Source organism: Pongo abelii, chromosome 9 (genome assembly GCF_028885655.2).
Source record: "Pongo abelii isolate AG06213 chromosome 9, NHGRI_mPonAbe1-v2.0_pri, whole genome shotgun sequence".
Lineage (NCBI taxonomy): Eukaryota > Metazoa > Chordata > Mammalia > Primates > Hominidae > Pongo > Pongo abelii.
Genome location: NC_071994.2, coordinates 57,462,004 through 57,488,710, shown reverse-complemented (window position 1 = coordinate 57,488,710; position 26,707 = coordinate 57,462,004). Strand labels below are relative to the sequence as shown.

At 46.0% G+C, this 26,707-nt stretch overlaps 1 protein-coding gene across 14 annotated transcripts in view; it reads left to right on the top strand.

The window, feature by feature from the left end:
* NAV2 (neuron navigator 2) overlaps positions 1–26,707 on the top strand; it is an 882,771-nt gene that overhangs the window by 511,330 nt on the left and 344,734 nt on the right. Inside the window, exon 1 of one of the 14 annotated variants that reach the window (XM_063728137.1) lies at positions 26,121–26,230. The exons of the other annotated variants lie outside the window; for them this stretch is intronic. Coding sequence (XP_063584207.1) covers positions 26,180–26,230 — 51 coding nt within the window. The 5' untranslated portion in view covers positions 26,121–26,179. Of the gene's footprint in view, positions 1–26,120; positions 26,231–26,707 lie in introns of those variants that run through there. 14 annotated transcript variants of the gene reach the window in all.

Below are 26,707 nucleotides of genomic sequence, written 5' to 3'. Positions count from 1 at the left end.
GCTGAGGCTGGCTGGTACTAGCTCTTGAGAACCAGTTGTGTGCATCTCTTCCCAATTTCACATTCAGTGACATCATGTTGCTAGCTAAAAATAGACTATAGCAAGAGTATTTACACCATGGAAATTGGCAAATGCTACAAATCAGAGCATTTCTTTATCCCTTTTCCTCCCAAAGAAGATCCAGTTTCCCAGCGCACCACTTAGCTTACGTATTAGCTAAGCAGCTTACCCAATGGCACACAGCAGGGAGGTGACAGAGCTGGGACTTTTATCCAAGGCTCTGACTTCGGAGTCTGAGCTCCTAACCAATACTCATACTGCTAGTCAACAAGGACAGGTTTTCGGTGACTCATTTACTCTTAGACTGGAGATGATGAGTAGGAGAAAACAGCTGCCAGGGGTCTGGTACGTAGGATGGTAGCAAGGTGTGGGGTACCCATATCTATAGAGACCGTACCTGGCCAGCTAGAGAAGGATGCCCCCAGAAGTTTTCCCAGCTCTCACTCCACTCCAACCACATCAGCTTCCTTACTGTTTTCTGAGTTTTTCAAGCATGCTCCCAACTCAGGGCTGTTATTGTTGTTCCTGCTGTCTTAAATGCTTTTCCACTGATAAACACGAGCTTGCTCCTTTACTTCTTTAGTATGTGTGCTCTTTCTTGACCAACTCATCTAAACTAGCACCCCAATATTCTCTACTCCCTCCTTTATTTTCATAGTATGTATCACTACGTGTTTTCAAAGCACATATTTGCTTTTTGTCCTTCTCTTTCAGGGGAATGCAAGCCCCGTGAAGGTTGGAGCTGTCCCTGTTCACTGTTGTAGCTTCAGAGTAGAGAACAGAGAGGGATTAGATAGGAAAATGAGTGAATCTCAGCTGTATTCTACTCCACATGCCACCTTTCTTAGACTTGACCCAGGTGGTCAACTACTAGCTCACACATTCACCAGTAAAGGCAAAGGGCTTTCTCCTTGGCTCTGTGATCTCGTAGGATCTTCAAAGCCTAAAACCATCTTCTTTCCACCTTGGAGCCTCTTCTTTCATGTTCTCACCATCCCTCTGAAAATAGGCCAACAGTCATATCTGTTGGTGCTGATTTGCAGGCAGATAATAGATCAAACATTTTTAAAAGGAATCTTTGGCCCCAAGAAGTAATTACATCCCCATCTTGGAAGGTGACTGTCCCTGTGTCATTTAAACTGTGTAAGAGAATGGTGGAGGCTGAGTGTGACCTTTGGCAAAGCCTACACGAGGGTACTCAGGGAACAGCCAGCAATGGGAGAAGCTGCAGTGAGCCCTGGACTGGGTACCTGTGCACTTATTCTCACCTGGAGGGCCACACTGATGTTGTTTCCTGCATTTCTTGGGTCATGTCCAGCAGTAAATACATAATCACTCTTACATACCCATGCACATACACATACACTCACCTTCCTTTCTCATTTCAAAAATCTTATAGAAAATGTCAACCATAGGGATGGGAAAGGGATGATTAATAATCGCCTGCAATCCCACCCCTGAGATGAAAATTGTGAATATTTTGATCAATTTCCTTTTAGTCATTTTTTTCCTACTAATTAACATCTGTGTATTTTGTGACCCATATTTTTAAAAACTTAGTACATCATGAACACCTTTTCATGTCATTAAGGATTTTTATACACAGTCACTTGAGAACCTCCTTGAGAATAGCAAATGTGTCTTTCATTCCTTTATCCCCAGCTCCCAGTAGCCCAGGCTCCAGGACAGGTGCTGAAGTCAGGACAGGTGGGGGTGGACCCAGCCCCTGATTATCTTCTGTCCTCTCCACTAATAGGCAAATTGAATTATTTCCTCGTTCCAGGCCCATGGAGAGCTCCTTTATGGAGCCCTTGGCGGGTGGGGCAAAGCATCTCACCTGTCCAGCTTTGAGGTTAATGCCCATTTTAGGCCATGATTGGTGTACTTATTTGCTCAGAGGGAGGGTGGGGAGAAAGCTTGGTGGGTGGAGGTTTTGGTAATTCATGCCCGCATGACTATAAGAGAGCTTCCAGGAAACCACGTTACCAGTGTAGCAATTGTTTTCACTGCATTTCAGAATGACATTCAAGAGTCAAGAGAAATGCTTGAATTTCAACTTTACAAAAGGGCTTGCTAGAGATATCGCCTTTCCCCTCTGTCCCTTTTGCTTAGTCCAGGATACAATGACCATGAAAAAACTTGGCCATTTGAGCTTTTCAATGCCCTGCCTCCCAACTTTTCCCCCTTCCCTACCTCTTTCTGGGCTTTTCTCTTTTTTCTGAGTTGATATTCCCTTATCTTCCTCTGCATGACTTTTAACTTTGCTTTTTATTAATTAACTCCAGAACAAATAAGGTGCCTGTTACATGGGAACACACTGCACAAAGTTGGAAGAAGGGAAGATCATCCTTTCTGGCTGGGAAGGTGGGTAAAGGCTTTGTGCAGGAGGCAGCTGATTCTTGAAGGCTGGGCAGGATTCAAACAGATGAAGAAGTGGTGAAGGAAGAGGATAAGCCATTCCAAGCCTAGGCAGTAGCAAGGCATGGTCAGGAAGGTGAGGGCTGAGGCTGAAGCAAACATTTATTTATAATGTTTACAGACTACCTGTAGTAAGCTGGCAACTATCTTATGTGAGTAAACCAGATGTCACTCAGGTCCCTGGTTCTCCAGCTCATGTGTCTGCATGGGCTTTCTTCATTTTTACCCCATGACAACAACCCAGACTCTAAACTCAATACATTTCCAAGTTTGAACCAAAAGAATCCATGATTATAAAAATGTTGGTACCCAATTTACATTTGACTGGTTATTTTGTAGAGGACATGGAGGACTGAGCTTATCTTGTATGCTTCACTGCAAGCAACTAAAAATATCCATTAGAGGTTTCTGTTTTCCCAGAGAACTCCCCTTAGCCTACCGTGGTATGGAGGAGTGTTGCTGTCTCCTTCCCTCGCTTACTTCCTTGCTGGCCCTTTTCTCTCCTGGATTCTTTCCTGTGAACTCTACATTCCTCACCCTTTGTTAGCCAACTCTTGCCACCATCACCCACAACTTGCACACTACAGATCCATTGTGTTAATCAACAGGATCAATGATCCAGATCATTGTGTCCAGATCATGGCCCTTGGGATCCACTCTTCTGCAAGAGGTTGATTTAGCTGTGTTTTCCAAACAAATGCAGTCTTCCCCAAGAAAATTCTGGTGGCGAATATAGTCTTCCTGTTGTTACGTGTACATTTTCACATTCAACTCACCACAACAGTCCTTCTAATATCTTCATTTTATGACTAGACAACTAAAAACAAGAGAATTGGTTTGCCCAATGTCACACAGCAGCCAAAATGGTGGAGGTGAGATCTGAACTCTGTCATTCTATTTTTTTAAAATGTATAAGAGCTACATCACATGCATGGACTGTGAGGAAGGTGACTTTGATGGAAGAAAGGCTAGACATGTAGGTTGTGACCTGTATTTGTTTCCTATGGCTACCATAAGAAAATACCATGAACTGGTGGCTTAAACCAACAGAAATTTATTATCTCACAGCTCTAGAGGCTGAAAGTCCAAAATCTGGTTGTTGGCAGGATTGGTTCCTTCTAGAGCCTCTGGGGAAGGACTCGCTGTATGCCTCTCTCTTAGCTTCTAAGGTTGCTGGCAATTCTTGGCATTCTTTGGTTTGTAGATGCATCACTCCAATCTTTGGCTTCATCTTTACATGGTGTTCTTCTCTTCGTGTCTCCTGTATCTTCACATGGCCTTGTTATAAGGACGCCAGTCACTGGCTTTACAACCCAGTGTTGTGCTAAACTCCTATTATTCTCAATAGGGAAGGCACCAGGTTCTAGAGGCCAAAGAAGAGACCCAGAGCCAGCAAATGCAATATGGAGTTTTATTAGGGACTTACCTACAGGGCAGAGAATCTGGTGGCAGCAGTCTGGACAGGACAACCACCTTACATATAGAAATGGTCCAATGGCAGCAGTCTGGACAAGATAACTGCACAGCCTAGTGGTGGCTGGCTGGGCAGGAAAATCACAACTGCTTTCAAACAGCCTGTAGTTTATATAGCATTTTCACTTAACAGCCCCCCCTTAATGACTTCCACCTGGCAACTTTCATTTAACCTAGAGCTCAGAGCCTCAATCTCCTGTACAGCTCATGTTCTATGGGATTGGATGGGGCCTCAGATGTTCCTCATGGGCAAGGAATGAATCTGTGGGTTGGTTATGTCTGGATTCCCTGGCTCAGAACGTACATTCAGGTGTTTCTGCCAGACAAGGTCATTCTAAGGGTATGCTTAAATTATTGCTATAAGGGGCACTTACCCTACACCCACCCTAATCCAGATAAACTCATTTTAACTAATTAAATCTGTAAAGATCATAGTTTCAAATTAGGTCATATTCTGAGGTTCCAGGAGAACATGAATTTTTGGCAAGACATTATTCAGATCAGTACAGGACCAGTTCATGAAGCGTCTAGAAGGTATTACCAAGAAATTCGGACTGCGCTCAAGGGGCAGTCATGAAGGGTGACTGAGGAAAAGAATAACCAGGGTCAACCTGAAACCCCCAGGAATCTGACTGGCTCCGTGTTCTTTCTTTCTCCCTCAGCTCCCTATGCCTTGTTGCTTTATTAAGGAATTAAACAGGGTGGGCGTCCATCAGCAGATGAGTGTTTTTTGAGAGTGGCAGCCTTTTCTTCTTTTTGGAAACTTTGCATTTGCCTCTGTTGTGCCTTGGACTAATCAGTATGCCGCGTGAAACTATTTAAAGCCTGATGCATTAGTCACAACAAATCTGCTCCTGCTGGGAGTTAAAAAGGCTGATCAGGGCGCCGGTTTCTTTTTGGTGAGCACAGTTTGTTTTTCCCCTTACTTCATTTGCATCCAGCCCCTTGGATTTCTCGGATTTCACGCACAGAGCCCCTTTCCTGAATTGCCCCTGGTACAGAGAGAGCTGCCAAGGCCTGGTCAGGCCACCTTTGAAAACCTTTCTGAGGACAGAGGCTGAGACAAGGCCAGGGACCAAAACAGGAGGGGCTGCTGGGCTGGACTGAGCTGGGCTGGGCTGATCCACGGGGAAGACCCTGATGCCCAGAGAACACACTGTGCCAGCTGGAAACTGTTGAAAAAGCCTGTGGTGACCGCCTCAGCGCCCTGCTCTGACCTTTTCCCATCTAATGTGGGGCTACTTTAATGTTGTTTTGAAGCTGAGAGAGCACCAGAACCTTGGGCCTGCTCTCCTGGTGGAAACCACAGGCTTCATCTGCCTTTGTGGTGTTGCCAAACCCTTGACTGTCCTATAAGGGAGCGGGCTTGGGAGAAACACAGTTGGCCTCAACATGTGTGTGGAGGCCTAGGGCTCCTGTTTATTTTTAGCAGGAGTACTCAAGCAGCATGGCAGAGTTTCTCCATACTGTCTCATAAGGTGTCCTCAGATTCTGGGGCTGCAGGTTGCACAAGAGAGCAAGCCTGGGGTGGTGACAAGAAGAGAGTTTGAATTTCTGAATTAAAGGCTTTTGCTCCTCTGCCTCGGGTTAACTGTGTGACCTTAGGCAAGTTGCTTGAGCTCTCTGAACACCAGTTTTATCAGCTATAAAGTAGAGTGGGTAATTCCTCTTCCTCATAAGATTCAGCAGCATGAACTAAGAGGATTTATGGGAAAGTGCTTCATAGGCTGCATGGTGTGTGATGGGAAGGTATAAGGGACATGAATAGCCCTGTATCTGGTGCACAGTAACAGCTTACACTTATTGAGGGTATGGTATGTGTTAGACATTGTTCTGGGTACTTTTCATGGATTGTCCTATTTAATCTGCACAAAAGCCCTAAGAGATACTGTTATAATCTCTATTTTACAGATGAGGAAACTGTGGCTTAGAGAATTTATTTGCTGAAGATCAAACAGCTAATTAATTGCCAAAGCCAAATTCAGACTCTGCAGCCTGCAGTCTTACCCCCAGTCTCTTGGTGCTGCCTCTCTCAGTGTCATCATTATCATTACCATCATCATTGCCCAGTTATTGGAACCTAGTCTTCGACAAACCCCAAAAATATTATACATTGTCTCTAATCCTCACAGCAGCTCATAATATTAACTCGTAATATTTACATTGTGGTGTAAATATTATCCCCTTCACTTCATAGATGAGGAATGTTGAGAATAAAGGGTTTTGTTCACTCCATTTATTGAGCACCTACATCTCTATTTGAGGCACTGGGACACAAGGATGAACAGAACAGGAGGGTCCTGCCCTCATAGAACGTATATTTTAGTGTGAAGGAACCAGGTGATGTAATACATAAGCACAGTAATTTCAAGTAATACTAAAGGCAGCGAAGAAAATAATGTAATGGGACAAGTGATGGGTCAGGGAAAGCCTCTCTGAGGAGAGGCTGTGTGAGATGAGGCTTGAGTGGTAAAAAAGAGCCACATGAAATGTATGGGTAATAGAGAGGGGCTGAAGGAGCTGGAGATGGTGAAGGGTGGTGGTGGATCAGAGGAGCAGGAAGCAGCGACTGTGATGCAAGTGGGGTGACTTCGTTATAAGAGGCAGTGCAGGGGACCAGGAATCCATCCCCACCAATGTATGGAAGGAGACCTGATGGCCAAGGACAGGCTCAGGCCTTGCAGGGAAGGGTGAGCTAAGCTGGTGGGCAGCCCCAGTGGTGGGTGAACTGAGCAGGTTGCAGGGGAGCGGGGCTCGGGCTTGGGGCCCATTGGAGCCCTCTACTATTTTGCTGCAGTGCAAACCGTCAACTGACCTGGGGGATTGTGGCTTCCCTCCACACCAGCTCGGGTTGTGGCGCTGGTGCATGGGGGATTGATGAGGCTGGCAATCGCCTTGTGACTAGACCCAGCTGGCTGCCAGAAACGGAGCCAAGAGCTCACCAGGGAGGCAGAGCAACTGCTTCTGCCCTCTTTTCCACAACCCCCAGGAGGTCATTGATCTTAATTAATTATCCCCTCTGAGAATTTTGGAGGAACCCTCCCGTCTATTATAGAGAATTACTGGTGGATATTCTAAAGAACCGAATAAGATCCCCCCCACCAACTTCTTTCTTGAGAGAAAGAAGGTGCTTTTGTGCAATTGATCAGAATGAAATCATAGAACTTTGGATCTGAAAGACAGTTTTGGTTTTTTTTTTTTTTTTTTTTGAGATGGAGTCTTGCTCTGTCACCCAGGCTGGAGTGCAGTGGCACAATCTCGGCTCACTGCAAGCTCCGCCTCCTGGGTTCACACCATTCTCCTGTATCAGCCTCCCCAGCAGCTGGGACAACAGGCGCATGCTGCCACGCCCGGCTAATTTCTTTGCATTTTTAGTAGAGACGGGGTTTCACTGTGTTAGCCAGGATGGTTTCGATCTGCTGACCTTGTGATCCGCCTACCTCGTGATCCGCCTGCCTCCTGCTCCCAAAGTGCTGGGATTACAGGCGTGAGCCACCGCGCCCGGCAAGGATCTGAAAGACACTTTAATGATAATCTTGTCTAACACAACCTAACTTTTAAGAAGAAACTATGGCTCAGGTATTATTTGAATTTAGTGTTAGGAAAAATAGTCGGTGAAAGTCTTTCTGGGAAAAAACAAAAACCAAACAAATGCACTTTTCCTGACTTAGTAAACAGAATAAATCCATTGCTTGGTCAAGGAGAGGCCAGGAACAGCATGGAGCGGGGCCTCTGATGCTGGGTACTCCTGGGGTTGGGTCCCACATCAGGTACTACTTACTAGCTATATTTTCTTGGGCAAGTTGCCTCATGTCTCTAATTTCTCAGTTTCCTGTTTGTAAAATATAAATAATAATGATACCCCCCTCATGGGGTTTTTTAATGTGAACTGAAAAAATAATATATACGAAGTGCTCATCACATCCTGAAGAATCATTATTCAATGAATGATTGCTGCTATTGCCGTTTGAGGCGCAGGTGCAGGAGACGCAGATGAGTGGTGTTGTGGAGCATGTGGAAATGCTGGGGGTGGGGGGTAAGGTGGTCTACAAATGGCACTGCCGTTATCTTGAGCTCAGCCCTCCATAGCATCCTTCAAAGCTGATTTTTTTCTTTTTGTAAATTTCCAGATACATAGGTGTTATCCTGTCCATTTGACTCTATTTTCTGAAAGAGGCAAATGGAAAGGATAACACCTATGTATTTGAAAAAGAAAAATATTCCCGGTTAAGTGAGAGTTCTAGCAGATGAATTAGGGTTTAAAACAGAACTGTATCCTCATTTCATTTCAAGTGTGGCCCAGCATATCTGCTAGTGTGAGCTCTGGCATTGCTCCGCTGAGAGGCAGGCTGGAGAATGAGACCCTCTGTCTAACCCAGCCATTCTAGGACCCTGTCCTTTACCCCATTCTCAGGCCCACTCCCAACCCAACTCCAGGGCAATCCAGTAGGTTTATAAGATGACAATTGATCTTATCATCCTACCAGCATCATATTATGGTTTAGCTGAAATAATACCGGACAGTGATTCTGTTATTAGTTATTTCCCTCCTGGCTTCAGGGGAGAATGCAGGCATGTTGCAGGAAAACAGAAGAACCATGCACACCAACCATCGACTCACAAGCTCTGCGAAATGACCATTTGCTGGTGACGAAGCACTGACTTGTCCCTTTGCTGGGCTTTTCAGGGGCCTGGCTGGGTCTTATTATGCCAGGCTTCTTTCCCCTCTATAGAATGGAGTCCCTATCTTCATGTCATGCAAACAGCATCTTTTCAAAATAAAATTTGGAGGAGTAAGAGAGAAGAATCTAGTGCCCTTTCTGAGAAGGAATTTAGCTAGGAGAACCAAATGTTGTCCAATACACTGGGTTAAAAAGAACCAGGTATGAACTACAAATGCAGTTGACTTTGGCCCTGAGCTCTATAGGGAAAACTAGGGAGAAAAAATAGTAACGAATCAGCAGCACAAGCAATATTTGCCTGTGAGTTCTTCCAGTCATGGGCGTGAATGAGTAATTCTGTCCTGGGATCCTATTGCCTCTGCTTTGTGCCCCAAGGTATAGAGTTTGGAAAAATACCAGTGCTGGTGGCTCTTCTGTTTTGGGGAATAAAGAAAAGGAATTCCCCATGGGAGTGCTGTTCTTTGGAAACTGCAGCTTACCTGAGCCCTTTGTTGTGTCGGAGGCCAGAATGAGTCTGAAGCAGCTGGTGGGGAATCAAACCACAGGGATCACTCAGACCAGGCCAAGGCTGAAGTCAAGGTTGCTATGGATGTCCAGAATGCCCAAAGAGAGGGCAGTCTGGAGGCCTTTTTTCTTGGGGGAGTTATTCACTCATTTATCTTCTTTTTATTAAGTACCTACCATGTACCAGGCACTGTTCTAAGCAGTGTGGTGCAAGAATGGCAAACTTTCTATTCTATGGAATTTACATTCTTGTGGAGAGATGTAGACAAAACACGAGTAAACAAATACGGAAATAAGTTTATTTCCGCGAGCAACAAGTACTATGAAGAAAGTAAAGTTGAATAATATGCTCAGGAGTGACAGGGGCAACTTTGGATGAGGGCCTCAAGGAAGACCACTCTGAGGCAACAGCGTGAAAACTGAACAACCCACCAGGTAAAGACCAGAGAGCCTGATCCGGGCAGCACAATAGCCAACACAAAGGCTCCAGGTGAGGACATCTGTGGCTTTTCAATCAACACAACAATGGCCAGTGTCACTGGAGCCTCATGAGTTAGTGGCTGTTTCAGCTTTACACCCAGCTACTGTAACCCCAACTGCGATGTCCACTCACGTAGCCATTTCCTAGGGGAGAGGGGGGAAGGGATGTCTAGAACTGCTTTAAGGACTACCAGAAATTACTGATTAGAGGACTAATCCTACCCTCATCCTCATCTCCACATTTAACCTACCATTGAGTTCTGTTGGTTCATGCTCCCGGTTTTCTCCTAGGTAAGTCCATTTCTTTTCATGTTTGTTACCTTCACCCTGGTCCAAACCATCTGCATCTTTCCCCTGGTCTACTGAACCTTGCCCATTCTTCACACTGTAGTCAGAATGATCTTGTAAAACCTCAAATCTGGCTGGGTGCAGTGGCTCACGCCTGTAATCCCAGCACTTTGGGAGGCCAAGGGGGGCGGATCACCTGAGGTCAGGAGTTCAAGACTAGCCTGGCTAACATGGTGAAACCTCGTCTCTACTAAAAATACAAAAATTAGCCAGGTGTGGTGGCACGTCCCTGTAATCCCAGCTACCCGGGAGGCTGAGGCAGGAGAATCACTGGAACCCGGAAGGTGGAGGCTGCAGTGAGCCAAGATTGCACCACTGCACTCCAGCCTGGGCAACAGAGTGAGACTCCATCTCAAAACAAACAAACAAAACAAACCCTCAAATCTGATCATGTCAGAGAAACCCACACACACATGCCGAATACTCCTTCATGACTCCCCATTGCTGTCAGCATAAAGATCCAAATCCCTACAATGATATGCAAAGCCCACTCTGTGCAAATCCCCAAGTTCTTCTCCAGCATGTTTCTAGATATTTGTGGCTTCATTTTCCATGCTCTGGCCACACAGGCTTTCTTCCAGTTGTTGCAATATGCTGTATTAGTTCTGGCCTCAGGGCCTTTGCAGAAGCCTTGGTGGTTCCTAATCTTCTCTTCTCCTCCATGCGCCTTGGCCTCAGCAACTTCTACTTGGGTCTCAGCATTAGCTGTTACTTCAGCAGGGAAGTCCTCTTTTTTTTTTTGAGATGACGTCTCACTCTGTTACCAAGCTGGAGGACATTGGCGTGATCTTGGCTCACTGCAGCCTCCACCTCCTGGGTTCAAGCAATTCTCCTCCCTCAGCCTCCTGAGTAGCTGGGATTACAGGTGCACACCAACATGCCCAGCTAATTTTTGTATTTTTAGTAGAGACGGGGTTTCACCATGTTGGCCAGGATGGTCTCAATTTCTTGACTTTGTGATCCACCCGCCTCAGCCTCCCAAAGTACTAGGATTACAGGCATGAGCCACTACGCCCAGCCAGGGAAGTCTTTTTTATTCCTCAACATCAATCTACTCCATAGGGTCTTTTGGTTACCTGTCCCCAATAGCACTTCATATTTTCCTTCATACTTCTTAGCACACTTGTATTTACCTGTAATGTCTTCTTCCTGCACTTGTCCATAAGCTCCAGGAGGGCAGGAACCTTGTCTGTCTGGTTCACTACTTTGTCCTCAGCACTTAAAAAGTATCTGGACCACAGTAGATATGTGATACGTATTTGTTGGAGAAATGAAGGAATGAATGCTCACAAAGATCTTGGATCTTAAATGTTCCACTTGAATATGCTACTTGCTTTCGACAAAATGAAATAACAGGAGACTGTCTGTATTTTCTGTTCCATTTCTCTACCCTATAGAGATGGTGATTGATATCTGGAGTTTAAGAATAAGACATAGCATGCAAGAATTCTGGCAGATGAACAACCTGCTTAGAAAGTCTGTTCTTGCCTTCGACTATCAGAACAGCATTATTTTCTTTGGCTCAAAGGAATCTAAGACTGTGTGTACTCAGGGAAATGGTGTAGACCCACAGTGTGGAGTCAGGGCCAGGGGTGAGACTTAAATAATAATTAAGTGAAAGAGGGTTGTGTGAAGCCTGGGGGCGACACTGCCTTTCTCAGTAGCTGCGGAATTAGAACATTCTCCCTTGTGTCAATGTGGAAGTGAATGAATTAGGCTCCGTTTTATGCTGTGCCTGGAAAAATACCAGTCCGTACTCGCATAGTTTCTGAAAGCAAACCCAAAATGCCACTGTCTCAGCTCCATGGGAGACTGTTAAGGAAAAAAAAGAGGTAACATTCACAGACTATGGGAAATATCACTGAAGTGGAAAAAGATTAGAGCTATGGATTTTTTTTTATTTTTTACCTTTTTTGAAGTTACATACCCCTTTGGAAATGTAACAAAAGCTATGGACCCTCCTTCCACTTCACTGCCCTGCCCACTGCAAAATGTATGGCCGTATAATATCTCTCTATCCATGGAGATCCCTCGGGTTAAAAATCCCAGTTAGTGAGTCTGACTGGAAATTGAGCAGAAATAAGCCAATAAGAGATGGCCAGGAATCTAAAGTCTGAAAAATAAAATAGAAGTAGTGCTCTGTAATTACATTTTTTCCATTCCTGAAGTTCTTCACTTTTTAGAACAAGTGGATTGGCACAGGACGAACACGTGCCTTAGTGAAATGATGAATGATGAGACCTCTAGGTCTTAGAGGAAGCATTCCTGGGGGAAATCAAGGTGGCCAGCCACTCTCAGCACCTTCCTGGATTCTACCCTCCACAGTGATATATCCTCTAAAATGTAAGTGCCACAAGACTGAGATTTTAGTCTGTCTTATTCACTGTTGGTCTCCAGGGTGTCTACCTCAGTGCTTGGCACTTACTAGCTGCTCAATAAATATATGTGGAATGTATGAATCAATTAGTCAATCTTGGATTGTCCCAGTTCCCAAAGCTCTCCTAGTTTTGTTCTGAGTTTTTTTGATTTATTTGTTCGAGAACTAGTTATTGAGTACTTCTTTGCCTTGCAATAGATCCTAATTTTTCTTAGGCATAGAAGAATGCCTAGTTGAAGATCTCCCATTATACCTGAATTAAAATCTTGGTATTGCTGCTTGGAGGTGATGAAAGCCTCAGTTTCCTCAACTATAGGTGAAGTGCAAAAATTAAATAAGGTCATGCAGTTAAAGCACTTACTGTGGTGCTTGCCACACAGCTGTGTGTTGCTTTAATAAATACCAGGCATTTTTATTACCTGGCTCTGCCATATAGTTCATAGCTTCCTTTGGGATCCTCTTCAATTTCTTTCTTTTTTAAAAAATTTTATTTCAAGTTCAGGGATACATGTGCAGCTTTGTTACATAAATAAACTTGTGTCATGGGGGTTTGTTGTACAGATTATTTCACCACCCAGGTATTAAGCCTAGTACCCATTAGTTATTTTTCCTCATCCTCTCTCTCCTTCCACCTTCTACCCACAGTTCTGAACCCAGAAACTAATTGTTGCTATTGATACAGCAAGTAAGTGTAGCCTTCAGACAGTCCCAGCATGTTCAACCATGGCTGTGTTTAAGGGTTAGAAACATTACAGATTTTCCCCTTCTTTCTATTTTTTTCATATTTATAATTTTAACTAATAAGCATGCATTTTATAATTAAGTACTGTATAAGAAAAAGTATTGTAATGAAAACATGTGTTTATTTAATTGTACTAAATTCAGAGGTAAGAAACAAGAAAATTTTATTGTCCCTGGTCTGTAGAAACAATTCCAGACAACTGGGAGAACTCAATTTGTCTACTGTGTCCCCAAATAAAAATGCTTCAACACAAGCACCAAAAAAGGAAGGACATATTCCCAAGTAGACACAGATGTATTGTTCATGCTAATATATGTGGTGTTAAGAAACTTGAACCCCTGGCTTTGTTTTCTTATCAGTAAAATAGGAGAGACAAATGGAGATTTTTTTCCTTATAGGTTGTTGTGAGAATGAATATGAAATACTTCACATGTAAGAGTAATCCTTCAGTACATTCTTTTTTCTTTTCTTTTCTCAAATAGCATCAGTGACATCATCATTCTTTATGTCATATGTGTGTGCATCTTGCATGGATGTATATATAAATGTCTCCACTTTATGTCTAATCATCTCAAACTGGTCATGCCCAAACTGGAACTCTTGATTTCTCAAGTTCATCTCACAGACTGTTTCTCCCTTAGTCTTCTGCATCTTTGTCAGTGGCACCAACACCTGCCCAGTTTTTCAAACTAAAAACCTAAGAGTCATCCTTCACTCCTTTCTTTCCCTCACACTCATATTCAGTTGCACATCTTTGCCAATATATTTCAAAATTGATCCCTCTTCACCACACTCACTGCTACCCTCCCAGACAACACTACCCTCCTCTCATTCCTGTGCAAGTGTCCTGGATCTGACCCTTCTGCCACCACCCTGGACCCTGCAGTCATCTCTCCATGGTGTAACCAGCGTATAGGCATTAACAGATTTACATCAGGTTGTTCCACTTGTTTGCTTAGGACCCTCCAGTGACTTTTATTTCCAGTGACTTCTGATAACACCGGAAATAAAATTTAAACGGCTTACAATTCTATAGGTCTCTATATGAGAGATAAGCAAACTTTTTCTGTAAAAAGCCAGTTAGTAAATATTTTAGGCCAAATGGGAGTCTGTCACATCATCATCTTCTCTCCTCCTCCTTCCTCATCCTTCCTCCTCTTCCTCCTCATCCTATCCTCCTCATCTTCCCTTCCTTCCTTCCTTCTCTCCCTCCCTCTCTCTCTCTCTCCTCCTCCTTCTTCTTCCCCTTCCCCTTCCCCTCCCTCTGTCTCCTTCTCCTTCTCCTTCCAACCCTTTAAAAATGGAAAAGCTGAAAGCTATCCTTAACTGATGGGCTTACAAAAACAGGCTGAGGACTGGATCTGGCCCCTGGGTGGCAGTTTGCTGACTCTTGCTCTATACAAGCTGGCCTGACCCTTCTCTCCTGCTCACATCTTCTTGCCCACTGCCTTGCTCACTGTGCTCTAGCCTCAGTAGCTTGCTGGCTGTTTGGGGGCACACTGGTCACATTCTGCTCAGGGCTTGCACACTCCTGTTCCCGCTCCCCGCAACATTGCCCCTTCAGGTCTTCCATGTGGCTTGCTTCCTGCCTTTGTTTAAGCCTCTGCTTGCAGAAGCTCTCCTTGGAGAAGCCTCTCTGAGCAGCCCCTCCAAAATGCTCTCCCCACTCCACCCCAAGGACATGCTATCCCTCAGTGGCTTCTCTCTCTAGGACTTACTATGTCTTCACTTGCTTGTTTGTCACTAATGCCAGCCTAGCATCAGCTCTTCCAGGGCAGGTGCCAGCTTTGTCTGTCTCATTCCTTACTCTCCCTCCCTATCACCCAGAATAGAACCTGGCACTTAGTGGTCATTCAAAAAAATATTTGCTGGATACATTAATAAATATAAGGACAATTCTGCCATGTGGCCAGCTGGTTTTCAACCCCTGTAGTACTACTCATTTGCAACAAGGCCCTCTTTTTAAATCCTCAGCCCTGTTGGCTCTGTGTAATGCAAAGAGGAATTGGATGAAGGTGCCAAGCAGTGCTCGGGGTGGCTATGGACTGTGAGAGGCCGGTTCCATGTGCTGTCATGGTCTGAAGGATGAATCCAAGTGTGAACATGGTGATGGGGGTAGAGGAGAACTTAGCCAGGCTTTGATGTGAGGGGAACTGTCCAGCTCTCAGGAAGCTGATGTCATTAGAGCATCACTGGACAATATGTGCTGAGTGGAACCAGTGCTGATGTCTCTTAAGGAGGGAGTGAAGTAGCTCTCAGAGCCAGAAGAGTGCCGAGATAAACTGTCTTTCCCAGGAACACACAGCTGAGCCAGCCTGCAAACCAAGTTGGTGTGGACGGGGACTGGGTGGTGCTTATCAGTCCTGGATGGATCATGGTGTGAAAAGCTGGTAGTTCTGGAGCCACTTCATGGAGCATGGTGCCTCTCAGCTCCAGGTGTGAACCCTCCTACTTCTGGGATCTCCTTCTATAGGCCACTTGGGATTGGCAACTAGAGGGAAGCATCTGGAGCAGCCAGCTATACCCTCCTTCCACCTCCTTCTCCCACCCTGCTTTGCTATAGTCCAGAGGCCTCAGGAGAAATGAGCTTGGATTTGGGTCATTGAAAAAGAGAGCCTGGGCCCCTTCCTAGGGCAATCATAAAAGGCCCCTTGGGGGGTGGACTGCAGGGGATGATCCTGTGGAAGGCTCCAGGAGGACTTGGTACCCTACACCCTTGAGTTTTGGCTCATAGTCAGACGATGAGTCTTGGCTGAACCTGATGTCCCAGGATGGGATGGACTGGGTAGTGAGCCAGGCTATAAACTGACTCATGCACCAGGCAGGGACTGGACCATCCTTGACCCAGGAACTAGGTCAGGGAATGAAAAGATACAAGAATCTCTTCCTTGGACTTCCCTTAGGATAGAAACTGGGATATATAGATCAGGGTAGCCTGTACATAGCCAGATTTGGGAATTTTATGTCCTAGATCATGAGTGTAGCTCTTGATTTTAGTAAATAAGACAGCTGCATAACAGGAGGGAAAATGCAGTGATAGTACATGTCAAACTTCATCACAGCCCTGTCTCAGGAGCCCAAGGCAGGAGGTCCAATGGTCTGGATCTAATCATGGGTCTAGACTGTGACCTTGAACCAGTCACTTCACCTTTCTGGGCTTTAGTGTTTTCTCCTACACAATTATAATGGTAAACCTTGATGTTGTCACCTCACTGAATTATTAGGATCGAATGAGAGAATAATGAAAGTCCTTGCAAAGTTAAAAATGCTCTAGCCATGTATAACTTGATCCCTAGTCAAGTTGTATAAAGCAATAATACCAATAGGAACAATAAACATTCAACGAGCACTGATCCTGTGACAGGCACTGTGCCCAGTGTTCACATGCATATCTCACATGGTCCCCACAGCAATCTTGAGAGACAGGCATCATTATAATCTGCATGTGCAGATGAGAGAGCAGGGCATGAAAAATTTAAATAATTTGCCCCAAGTCACATATTTTCCAGGGAAGACCAGAACTTGAATTCAAGCAGCTTGTCTCTGAAGGATGCACTCAGACCCTGAAGGCCTGCAGTGCAGATCTCCAGGCTCCCAGCCCAGCTCCCTAGGCTTCCTTCAGGAAGATAACCACGAGTCTGTCCAGTGAAAACAGACCCATGTCTATCTCTTCCCTGCAGACGGGCTTGATCCCTGCCAACTGCAGAGAAGCTGCAAAGCCTGAGCAGAGCCTGATGTTTACCAGCTCTAAGAGCTAAGGGTTCCAGCTGGGACAGCAAATCCTCAGCAATCCTGGGAAACAGGGAGTGATGCCAGGGCACAGGGTCTCCTCCAGGTTATGAAGAGCAGACACATGTGGTTGGAACTTCTTCATCCAGGATGGGCGTCCTGCACGCACGTTGAGTGGCTCTCGGAAAAACATTTCCTTGAGAAAGCAGAGGCAGGGAGGCAATCTCTGAAGGGCAGGCTGTTTTTTTCCATGTTCTCATCGGGAAAGAGAGAAGAAAAAGCAGTCAGCACTTCCTCTCTGCAGCCCTTCCTCTGGGGCTTCTCATCCCCCTTCACAGCAGCACAGCCCCATGGTGCAGTTTGCTGTGCTTGCCTAATATCAGTCAGTAAAGTAGAGTTTGATGAGTTCAGTCAACAAAAAGTAGCCGATAAGGGCTTCTGGGCACCCCTCCGAGAATGCCTGAGGAGCCTTTTCAAGGATGGACTGGTATGGCAAAAGGACGGAAAAGAGGTAGAAGAAGTATTGAAAGAACCGTGGCCTTTGTCCTGGCCTAGAGAAGATTTGGGAAGCCTTAGCACTTGTCCTCAAATATCCAAAGGGCTGTCTTGAGGCAGGCTAGTTCTATGTGGACTCCATGGGGTGGAGGAGGGATGGCAAGGACTAGTCTAAGGAAATATGCAGAAAGACACAGAAGCTTAGGTCCCAGGCTATGCAGTCTGACAGGCCTGTGTTGTAATTCCAGCCACACTATTTATAAGCTGTGTGACAATTAGCAATTTGCTTAACACTTGTGTACCTCCATTGTACTGTAAAATGCCAGTGGTACCATATTCAAAGGTTTATTGTGAGGACTGAAGATGGTGATTTATATAAAGCACTTAGATAGTGCCTAGGACTTTTGCTAATAATAACATTATTGTGTAAAGTCCACTTGTCTTGAGAACCTATGAGGAGGGTATTTGGATAGGAGCTAATAGGTCTAAGGCCTAGTGTGAACCTCTCATTAGGCAGCTGTGCAACTTTGGACAGCTCATTCAACCTCTTTGTGCTTCAGTGTCCTTCTCAGGAAAATGGGACCATGCCAGCCATTCAGCTTAGTTCACAGAGCAGTTCTAAGAATAACTGCCAGGATAACTGATGTGAAAGTGTTTTTGAAAAACATAAAACCAGGTTATCATGAGTTCTTGATGTTGGCATTTTACTGGAATATGACCAGGAAGGAAGCTGTGGAAAGGAATTGAGTTTGCTCTGGAGGACCTCCCTACTGGTTCTGCTCTACAATCTCAGAAATGCCCAGAACTGCTGAGGCCAATCAACAGCAGCAGTAATTACGACCAATGCAATGTCATGGACCTGCACAGAAGCCAAAAGCAAGTCATTAACAGCACTTGAAGTTTTCCTTTGCTAAACAATGGTACCTTCATTTTGGGAGTTCCCAGCTTGTCCTCTCTGGACTTTTGGATAGAGGGTGATTGCAGATACACTCTGTTTCTGCTGGTGCACCTGTTTCCTCCCTTAACTCATGTTTGTGGACCAGACCCAGAGTGCCAGCATCCACCCCCACCCCAGTGGTGCTCATTGGAGGCGCCCTCTCCTGGGCTGAGTGAAGGAGGAAGCCCTGGAGTAGATTGTGTCCACCGTTGTGTATGTGTGCTTGCAAACAACCATCTCCTGGGAGGATTAAGATGCCTAACAAAAATGGAGTTAGTTTACCTACTGTTTTTGTTCTAAGGGAAAGGTTTCCCAAGCCTCCCATCAGGTAATAATTTTTTAACCCACTTCAAGGCTCTTTGTTTTCCTTTAATTTTTCAATCAGGTAACTTTTAGCAACCACATTCCCTATGGCAAAAGGGTTATTAGGGAGGCACTCAGTTCCTCAATAGTTCCCAGGAAACATAGACCACAGCCCTTTGGGAAAGATACTGCTTCTTAAATTGCTAAACTTAATCCCTAGTGACCAGAACTGGCCAAGAATGAAAGGGCTGATCCCACAGGGAAAATAAAATAAACAAAACCACACCAACCCTCACCGCCACCAAACCACAACCACCAAAAACAAAACAAAATAAAAAACCAACAAACAAATGCAACCCAGTGAGAGTTTGAGGGCAACTCCTTTCTAAACTGTTTCTCTGAATCATTCAAATACAAAACCAGAACAGAGGACAAAAGTTAGAAGCCACTGAACTTTTAAAAGTGCTTCAACAATAGCTATCCATATTTCTGTGCCCACAGTTCTGTGGCAGGAATTTTTTTTAAGTTAAAAAAATTTTTTTTTCACCTTAATGAACCCTAGCCCACCTGAGTAGACTAGATATGCCTAAAATGAGTCTTTAAGGCACTTCCCAAAATGACCACAGGTCCCCATGCCCTGACCCTAGAGGTGCAGCTCCTGGGAGGGTGGGAGGAGGGAGGACCAGCAGCACGAAGGCCCTTAAAAGGGGGTCAGAGGTCTCCCAAAGATTGCACAATTTCAACCCTTATCTACTGCATTGAGGTGGTGGGTGGGGAGGGGGCTGGAGAAGGAGTCCTCAGGCCCCGGATGTTGAACAGAGCAAATAAATTCCAGGGGCACCTGGCAACCCTTGGATTCATGGGAATAGTATGTCTGCTCTTGGGATATGTGCCCTGGGTTGCTTGGGACCAGTTTGTCTGCTTGAATAAGTAAAAAACCACTTACCCTGGAGCTTTCAAATTAGTCTTCAATTATTCATTCATTCATCCTGAAACTTATTTTTTACCCTGAGCGCCTTCTATGTTTCAAGCGTTTTGAGGGCTATAGAGAGAAATGACACATAATCTTCACTCTCCAAAAGCTCTCCTTCTGGTAATATTTAAAAGAAAATGTCAAGTACATATCCAGATTCCCAGCAAACAAGTGAATCTTTAACCTGGTGAGGGCATCATGAATTTCTGATTTCTTCCTGAGGTCTCACCCAAGATGCCTTTATGCCTAGTATTTTTGGCTTCCCGTTTCAGTGCAGTTTATTTTCATTACATTTTTGATGGTACAGTGGAAACGGATCTATCTAGGGGACTCAGATTCTTCTGGAAAATTAGGTAGTAGGATGGGATGATCTTTAAATTCCCTATAGCCCTGACACTGAATCTGTTAATTCTATTTAATTATACCAATGATAAGCCAAGTATTATTCTGAGTATACAAAGATGAATAAGATAGAGTACCTGTTCCTAAGCAACTTATAATCCAGTTGTAATAATATTAATGCCATTGCTGACATCCATAACAACAAATGAAATGCACCCCTCCCCTACTATAAGAGGAGTTGTACTGTTTTAAAGGCCATAGAGGAGACAGAAACAAAGTACTAAGAGCATTTACATACTTCTGCTGAGTGGAAAGGATCTGAGAATTCACCAGCAGTTAGTTTTGCTCTGAGTCTTGAAAGATCAACGTGATATCAATTGGTGGAGAATGGAAGGAAAAACATTCCATGCTGAGGGAACAGCCTGAGCAAAGGCATGGAGGTATGACCATACATGACCTACTCCAGAAGAGTAGGCAGCCCACAGGGACATTGGGAGGGGTGATAGGATACACTACTCCACCCAGAAATTCTTGACCCCCATCTGACCCCCACCATTAGAAGGAAGAAAGTATCTGAGTTGTGGGGGGAGCCAGGAAGTGACAAATTAAACCCCGTCAAGGGAACATACTAAATGCAGTGGCATTTAGTATGCGCAATGGGGAGATCCCTTTACATAATTCTTTATCTCAAGAAAAAAGAAAAGGAAAGAGGGGAGGGAGAGAAATCATTTGCTAGCCCAACCCAGCCCTTTCTGGGGGCGTATTCATTCATTCGTAGGCTTGTCAGTGTGACATTGTGTCTGCCCTCCTGAAAGCCATACATCTTACTTTCAAACCCTCCAACAGCCTTCAGACCCTAGTGTTCCAAGGCTGACCTTTTGGTAGGAGGCTTACTCCCCTCCAAGGCTGGTGGAGGGGAGACGGCACCTCTTGTGCTCAGGCCCTCCTTGTTGCTGGCTTGTGGACAGGAGTCCTTTCTTCTCTAGGAAGGATTAGTGCTTTTCTTAAATTCGACTCTGAAGTTCTGAAAAGCCTACCAACTGTGTACTTCCACAAGCTTTTTATTTTAATTTTTATACATCTTCTTCCTTTCTTTCCAAGGTCTCTGGGTACCCCCAGAGAAGGAAAGAGACTAAGTCTTTAAGCTACTTGCAAAAATGTCTGCACACAGTTTGCCTTCATTATCCCAGAGATGGCATTTCTGGGGTTTCATTTCCTGCATGTAATATGACAGTAATGCAGACAACTGCAGAAATAGGGGACCAGGCAGGGAGGCCTGAGTTTTACTCCTGTTTGGTGGCTTTCAAGTCAGATGAAGAGGACCAATCACTCTCCCTCTCTGAGCCTTTATCTGCAAAACAGGAAAAAGGATCCTTTTCAGTATTGCTGTGATGAGTAAGTGAAAGGTGTCCTGTACCATGCTCAATAAATAGCCACTACTATGGCTAGGATTTTCATGTGACAGGCAATGTGAAGCTCTTCTGTGGTATTTTTATATTCAAGCCCAGCTATTTGGAGGCAAAATGGGCTCCCTCTGACAAGCTATCTAGCTCATTCTCTCCTCCCCATGGGGTGCTACACTGCTTCTGATCCTTCTTTTGTCATTTTAAGACCATGTAAAAGCTGACTCCCCCCATCAGCCTTGTCTCATGCGTGGGTGGAGAGGCGTCAGCCCACATCATGCATGGGAGCAGTCTAGAGAGCCTACTTTGTCTGAAGTTCCCCTGGCCGTCCCCCACCGTGTCTGAGCTTTTTCCCATTAGTCATCGCTTTGGCTGAAAGAGTGGAAGACCCCTGTTAAACTGAAATACGTTATCTGGGAAACACATTAAGCCATTAACAGCTGGACACAAATTAGTTTATCAGACAGGGGCTGGGCTTGCAGAATTTAGGAGTGAGAAGGAACTTTATAGATCATCAGTTTCTTAGTGAAGAAAAGAAGGTCCACGGATGAGTGGCTCTTGCTCAAGGAAACACCAGTGGCACCTTTTGGGATGCCAGGCCTCAACCCTGCCTCCTGGCCTGAACCCCTCTTCATTCTGCCTTGATGAGCAAGAAGGACAGTCCAACTTTCATTCAGGAGATATTTATCATGTGGCTGCCATAGCTGGGCAGGTGCTGAAAATTCAGAGAAGCATGGGAGGCAGATATGGGAGTGTTGAGTGATTGAACGATGTGGGACAGGCCTCTTGTATGGTGGGATGGGAAAGGTCTGGAACAGAGGACACCACTCAGTGAAAGGCAGATCCAGACTCTGAGGGGTCAGCCCCACCAGGGGCTCCACAGTACCAGAACACTGGGGCCCTACCTCGTGGCTACCATGAGAGTTCAAGAATGGTCATGCTCAGGGAGATAGGCTAAGCTAGCAGTAAGGCCTAGGGGATGGGTCAGAAAGCCATGAGTTGAAAAAAGAGGACAATAGCTGGAAGGCACCAGACCACACCTCAGGGCAGACCTTCATAAGCATTGTTCCATGTGGTCAACACAGACTGATCTCTTTCCACTACTTCACATCAAAAGTCTTGGTGGAAGATTATAGAAATAGGAGGAAGGAGAAAGGTGGTAGGAGGGCTTTGGTGGATGAGGAGGTTGTAAGAAGCCCTTTGTGTCTCTGCAAATCTACAGGGTCCTGACACCTGTGAACTCACAGCCATTACCCTTTGGAACCACCTGTACCATCATGCTGGTGATAACAGTCATCTCTTCCACTCACCTCTTCTTGCTTGGGTCCTCATACCCATCTCCTGCATGATTTCAACAGACATCTAATTGGTCTCCCTTCCTCTAGCCTCTACCTTTTTAAAGCTATCTTCTTGCTGTTACTAGGTCTTCTTAAAATGGGAGCTTGGACAAATCATTCCCCTATTTATAAGAATTAAGAATAGAGTGTCCTTTACAGCAATCTTGCTTGTCCCAGCCTACCAAATAACCCCATGTGATGTGAACACACAGAACCTGCCATGAACTTTCACCCCTCTACACCCTTGCACATGCTATTCCACCCTCCTGAGATGCTTCTCTCCTCTTGTCAAATCTGCCAGAAGCAGGTCAGCATCACCTCTGTGAAGTCCTTCCATGCTCTTCAGCCTTGTGCATTGTTCTTTTCTTTTTGCAGAGTTTGCAGAGGTCTTACTCTGTTGCCCAGGCTGGAGTACAGTGGAACCATCATAGCTCATTGCAGCCTTGAACTCCTGGGCACAAATGATCCTCCCACCTTAGCCTTCCACGTAGCTGGGACTAAGGCATGCACAATCACACCTGGCTAATTTTTAAATTTTTTTGTAGAGACAAGGTCTCACTATGTTGTTCAGTCTTGTCTTGAACTCCTAGACTCAAGCAATCCTCACACCTTGGCCTCCCAAAGTGCTAGGATTACAGGTGTGAGCTACCGCGCTCAGCCAGCTTTTTTCTTTATGATCCACCTGTACACTATACAGCCCTCTTTTGTAGCATCTGTTGCATTACATTAACTGTTGGTGTATTTGTCCATTTTCTTACTAGACTGTGTGTGTGCATGGTAGGGACACACACACACACACATACCCCAGACAAGGAATCCTCCCTGATTCTCAACACCCTCGGCAAAGCTGGGTAAATGCATCTTGGTAGATGCTCAAGGAGTGTTTGCTAAATGAGCTAGAATACTTATGACCTAAGGTGTGCGAGATCTGAAGGGAAAGGTCACAGGCTTTATTCTCTTTAATTAAAGCTAAGGCAGGTACCTTCTGTATCTCCCTCCACACCTTCCCATCTCTCCTTGTACCATGAGCGGTATTTTTTCACCTTTTTGCAGCAAAGATTGGAAACTAGTTGCTCATTCAATGACTTTCTGCAGATGTATAGATCGTAAATATTGTGGCTATCCTAGAAAGTATAGTGAACCTAATGATGTTTTCCCAGAAAATGTATAAATCCCTGATCTTGCAGCATTCACACAATCAGGATTTTGGATTCTTTATCCACCCACTCAACTCCAAGGAACTCTAGGCTTTAAAAAGCTGTGATAGAGATATCTTGTGTTTTGCTCTCTTAGCCAATAAGATTTGTCAAGCTTTATTTTTGGAAAAATTATTTTAGGATTTGTTTTCCAAATATATAAATACATTTTAATACAGAATATGCTTTTTCAAATGACACATGCTCTCTCATTTCTGATATGTTGTCCTAGCCTGTGCCCCTTCCCTTGAGACAGCAAATATTGCTGCCTCTGTTTCATTCTTCAGAAATATGTGTAGAGATGTACATAGAAGGGCCTCTTGTAGTCATTCAGTTTAAGTTAGGGCCCGAGGCAGGATGTGGAATCTGCTGCCTGGGTCTGGCTCAGTCCTAGCTGTAGAGGAAGCTGCATGGACGTACACTAGGACAATCATCAACAGCCTTTCATTTGGGAAACATTTACTGAGCTCCCACTATGGGCCACACATTGTTCTGGTCACTGGGGAACAGTAGGGAAACAAAACAGACAAGGTTGTTGGAATTTGTAGTCTAGTGGGACAAGGCAGAAAAGAAACACGAATACAGGTTAGCTAAGTTAACTTAGTAGGCAAAACAATGACGACGAGACAACAGTAATGGAGTGGAAGAGAGTGTGGGAACGAGAAGTTTCAACATTAGGAGTCAGAAGTCTCCCTGAAGAGGTGCCATTAGACATGAGACCATGGGCAAGTCTAGGGGGAAACAGTGCTCCAGGGTGTGGGACTATCACGTGCAAAGTTTCTGAGGTAGGAATGATTTGGATGTGTTTGGGAAAAAGAAAGCAGGCCACTGTTGCTGCAACACAGCTGGCCAGAGGGTGGGAGACCAGGTTGCAGGTCATAGAAGAGAGCTGGGATTTTTAAACTCTGAAAGGAAATCAAGTCCTGAAAGGTTTAGGTAGGGTGACAAGTTGATCTAATTGGCATGTTTTAAAGATTAGGATGAAAAAGATTAGGATCAATTTTATCACCTTTCCTCATTATGAACAGTTTTGACTACGGAAATGAATATATAATAAGGCAATCCATGATTTCTCATTATAACTCTCTGCCAGTGGGGGAGAGCCAGGATTTCCATCCTAGGATGTCATGGCTGCCCAAATCAGAAACAAGTTCCGAGGTCTGGGTGGCTAGTGCCATCTTGCCTTGGGGAGCTGAAGGATTCTTGAGCCTTTTCAGGATACCGAAAGTTGCTGGGGACCCCTGGAGGGTCACTGCCAGATGAGGGGATGCTGGACCTAGGACAAGGGTTGGGCAGGAAGGTGGGGCGGTCCCCAGTCCTCAAAGGAAGGCACCCGGGGCCTGTGGCAGGTGGAGCAGGCAGAAGAGGAAATAAAGGCCACAGGCTGCCTCCTCTGTCGCTGCCTGACCCCTCCTCCTCTCCAGAGGGCCTTGAATGGCCTTTCTCCAGCAGCGGCCAGGCCAGGTGTGTTTGGAAATACCCAAACTCTGTCCTTCACGTGGCAGGAAATAAATGTTGCTGGGGACGCAGCGTGTGGGCTGGGGCAGGGTGTGTGTGTGTGTGTGTGTGTATGTGTGTGTGTGTGTGTGTTTAGAGTTGCGGGGTTCAGAAATGCATCCATCCTGCATCCATAGTTCCAGCTGCTCCGGGGGGAGGCGGCTCTGCCAACTTGCGAGAGTTCCGTGCAGAAAGAAAATGCGGATGGAGATGAGCGCGCATAGTGAGGCTCCGGATGGTGTCTGGGCTAAGAACCCATGGGGAACCAGGAGCCACGAACTGCGCTCCACAGCCCCTTCCCCCGGCCTCACCCCTACCCATCTTCTGCCCAAGGCTCTCCCTACTACCCACGCCCTCCCCGAAATAGTTAAGTATCCTCCCACCAACTCCGACCATCTTTCCCCCTTCGCGCCCACCCGCGGCAGTGGCGAAGGGCCCATTGAAGCGCCGGGGGCCACGCGGGGCGGCCTGCGGGCCAGCTAGGGGGCGGGGAACTCACCAGCCTCCGACCCCCCTCCTCCGCCCCCGGCCGCCGCGGCCCCAGCGGCCTCCGCGCTGCGAGGAGCGGGCGCTTGGACACAGGGCGAGTTGTTTGATTTGGCGGAGGCGGGGAGGCTGGCGGGGAGCGAGCGAGGGAGGCACGAGAGCCGGGTAGCGCGGGCGCCGGTCTCCAGGGTAGGGTCCCCGCGCGCAGCAGCGGCCCCGGGGCGGGGGCGAGGCGACAGCGGGCGCCGGGGATGCCTGGAGGGGCCGCGGCCGAGAGGAGACCCGGGACTGGACGGCCAGACCTGCCGGGCGCGCGGGCAGGTGCTTCGGCTTTTTTTTTTTTTTTTTCCCCCTCCTCCTTTTTCCTCTGCCCCTTCCTTCCTCGCCCTGAAGTAAGATGAGCGTGATGCTGTGGCGCTGGGAACAGAATAACACCACCATGAAGCTGGTAAGGGTGGATTGCAGACCGCACCCCCTGGGCACTGCTCTACTTTTTAACTCCCCACCCCGCCCCCCATCCCCTTTAGGAACTGGCCCGGGTGGTGGAAAGCCCCTGAAATGCATTCCGCACTTGGTATTTCCCTTATTGTTTTGAAGCTAGATCTCAGGGGAGGTGTGTGTGTTTAAACCAGGAAAGTCAATGTGTGTATGTCTCTGGTTTGTGAGTCATTGCAGGGGGGTGGGACTGGGCTGCATTATCTCTCCGTCCCTTCCACCTACGAATTCCTGGAGCTCTCTTGGATTGCACACGCTGTGATTGTCTCCTACGAGCAGGTCTGCGCCCTCACAGCCGGTCCCGGGACAGCGTGGTCCGCCTCCCCCGAGCCCCCATTGTGTCTTGATACTTTGGGGTGCAAATGGCTATTGATCTCTATTGCGGTTTGGCTTGTCTGTGGGGAATACATGAGCCCCGAGTGAGTGAGTA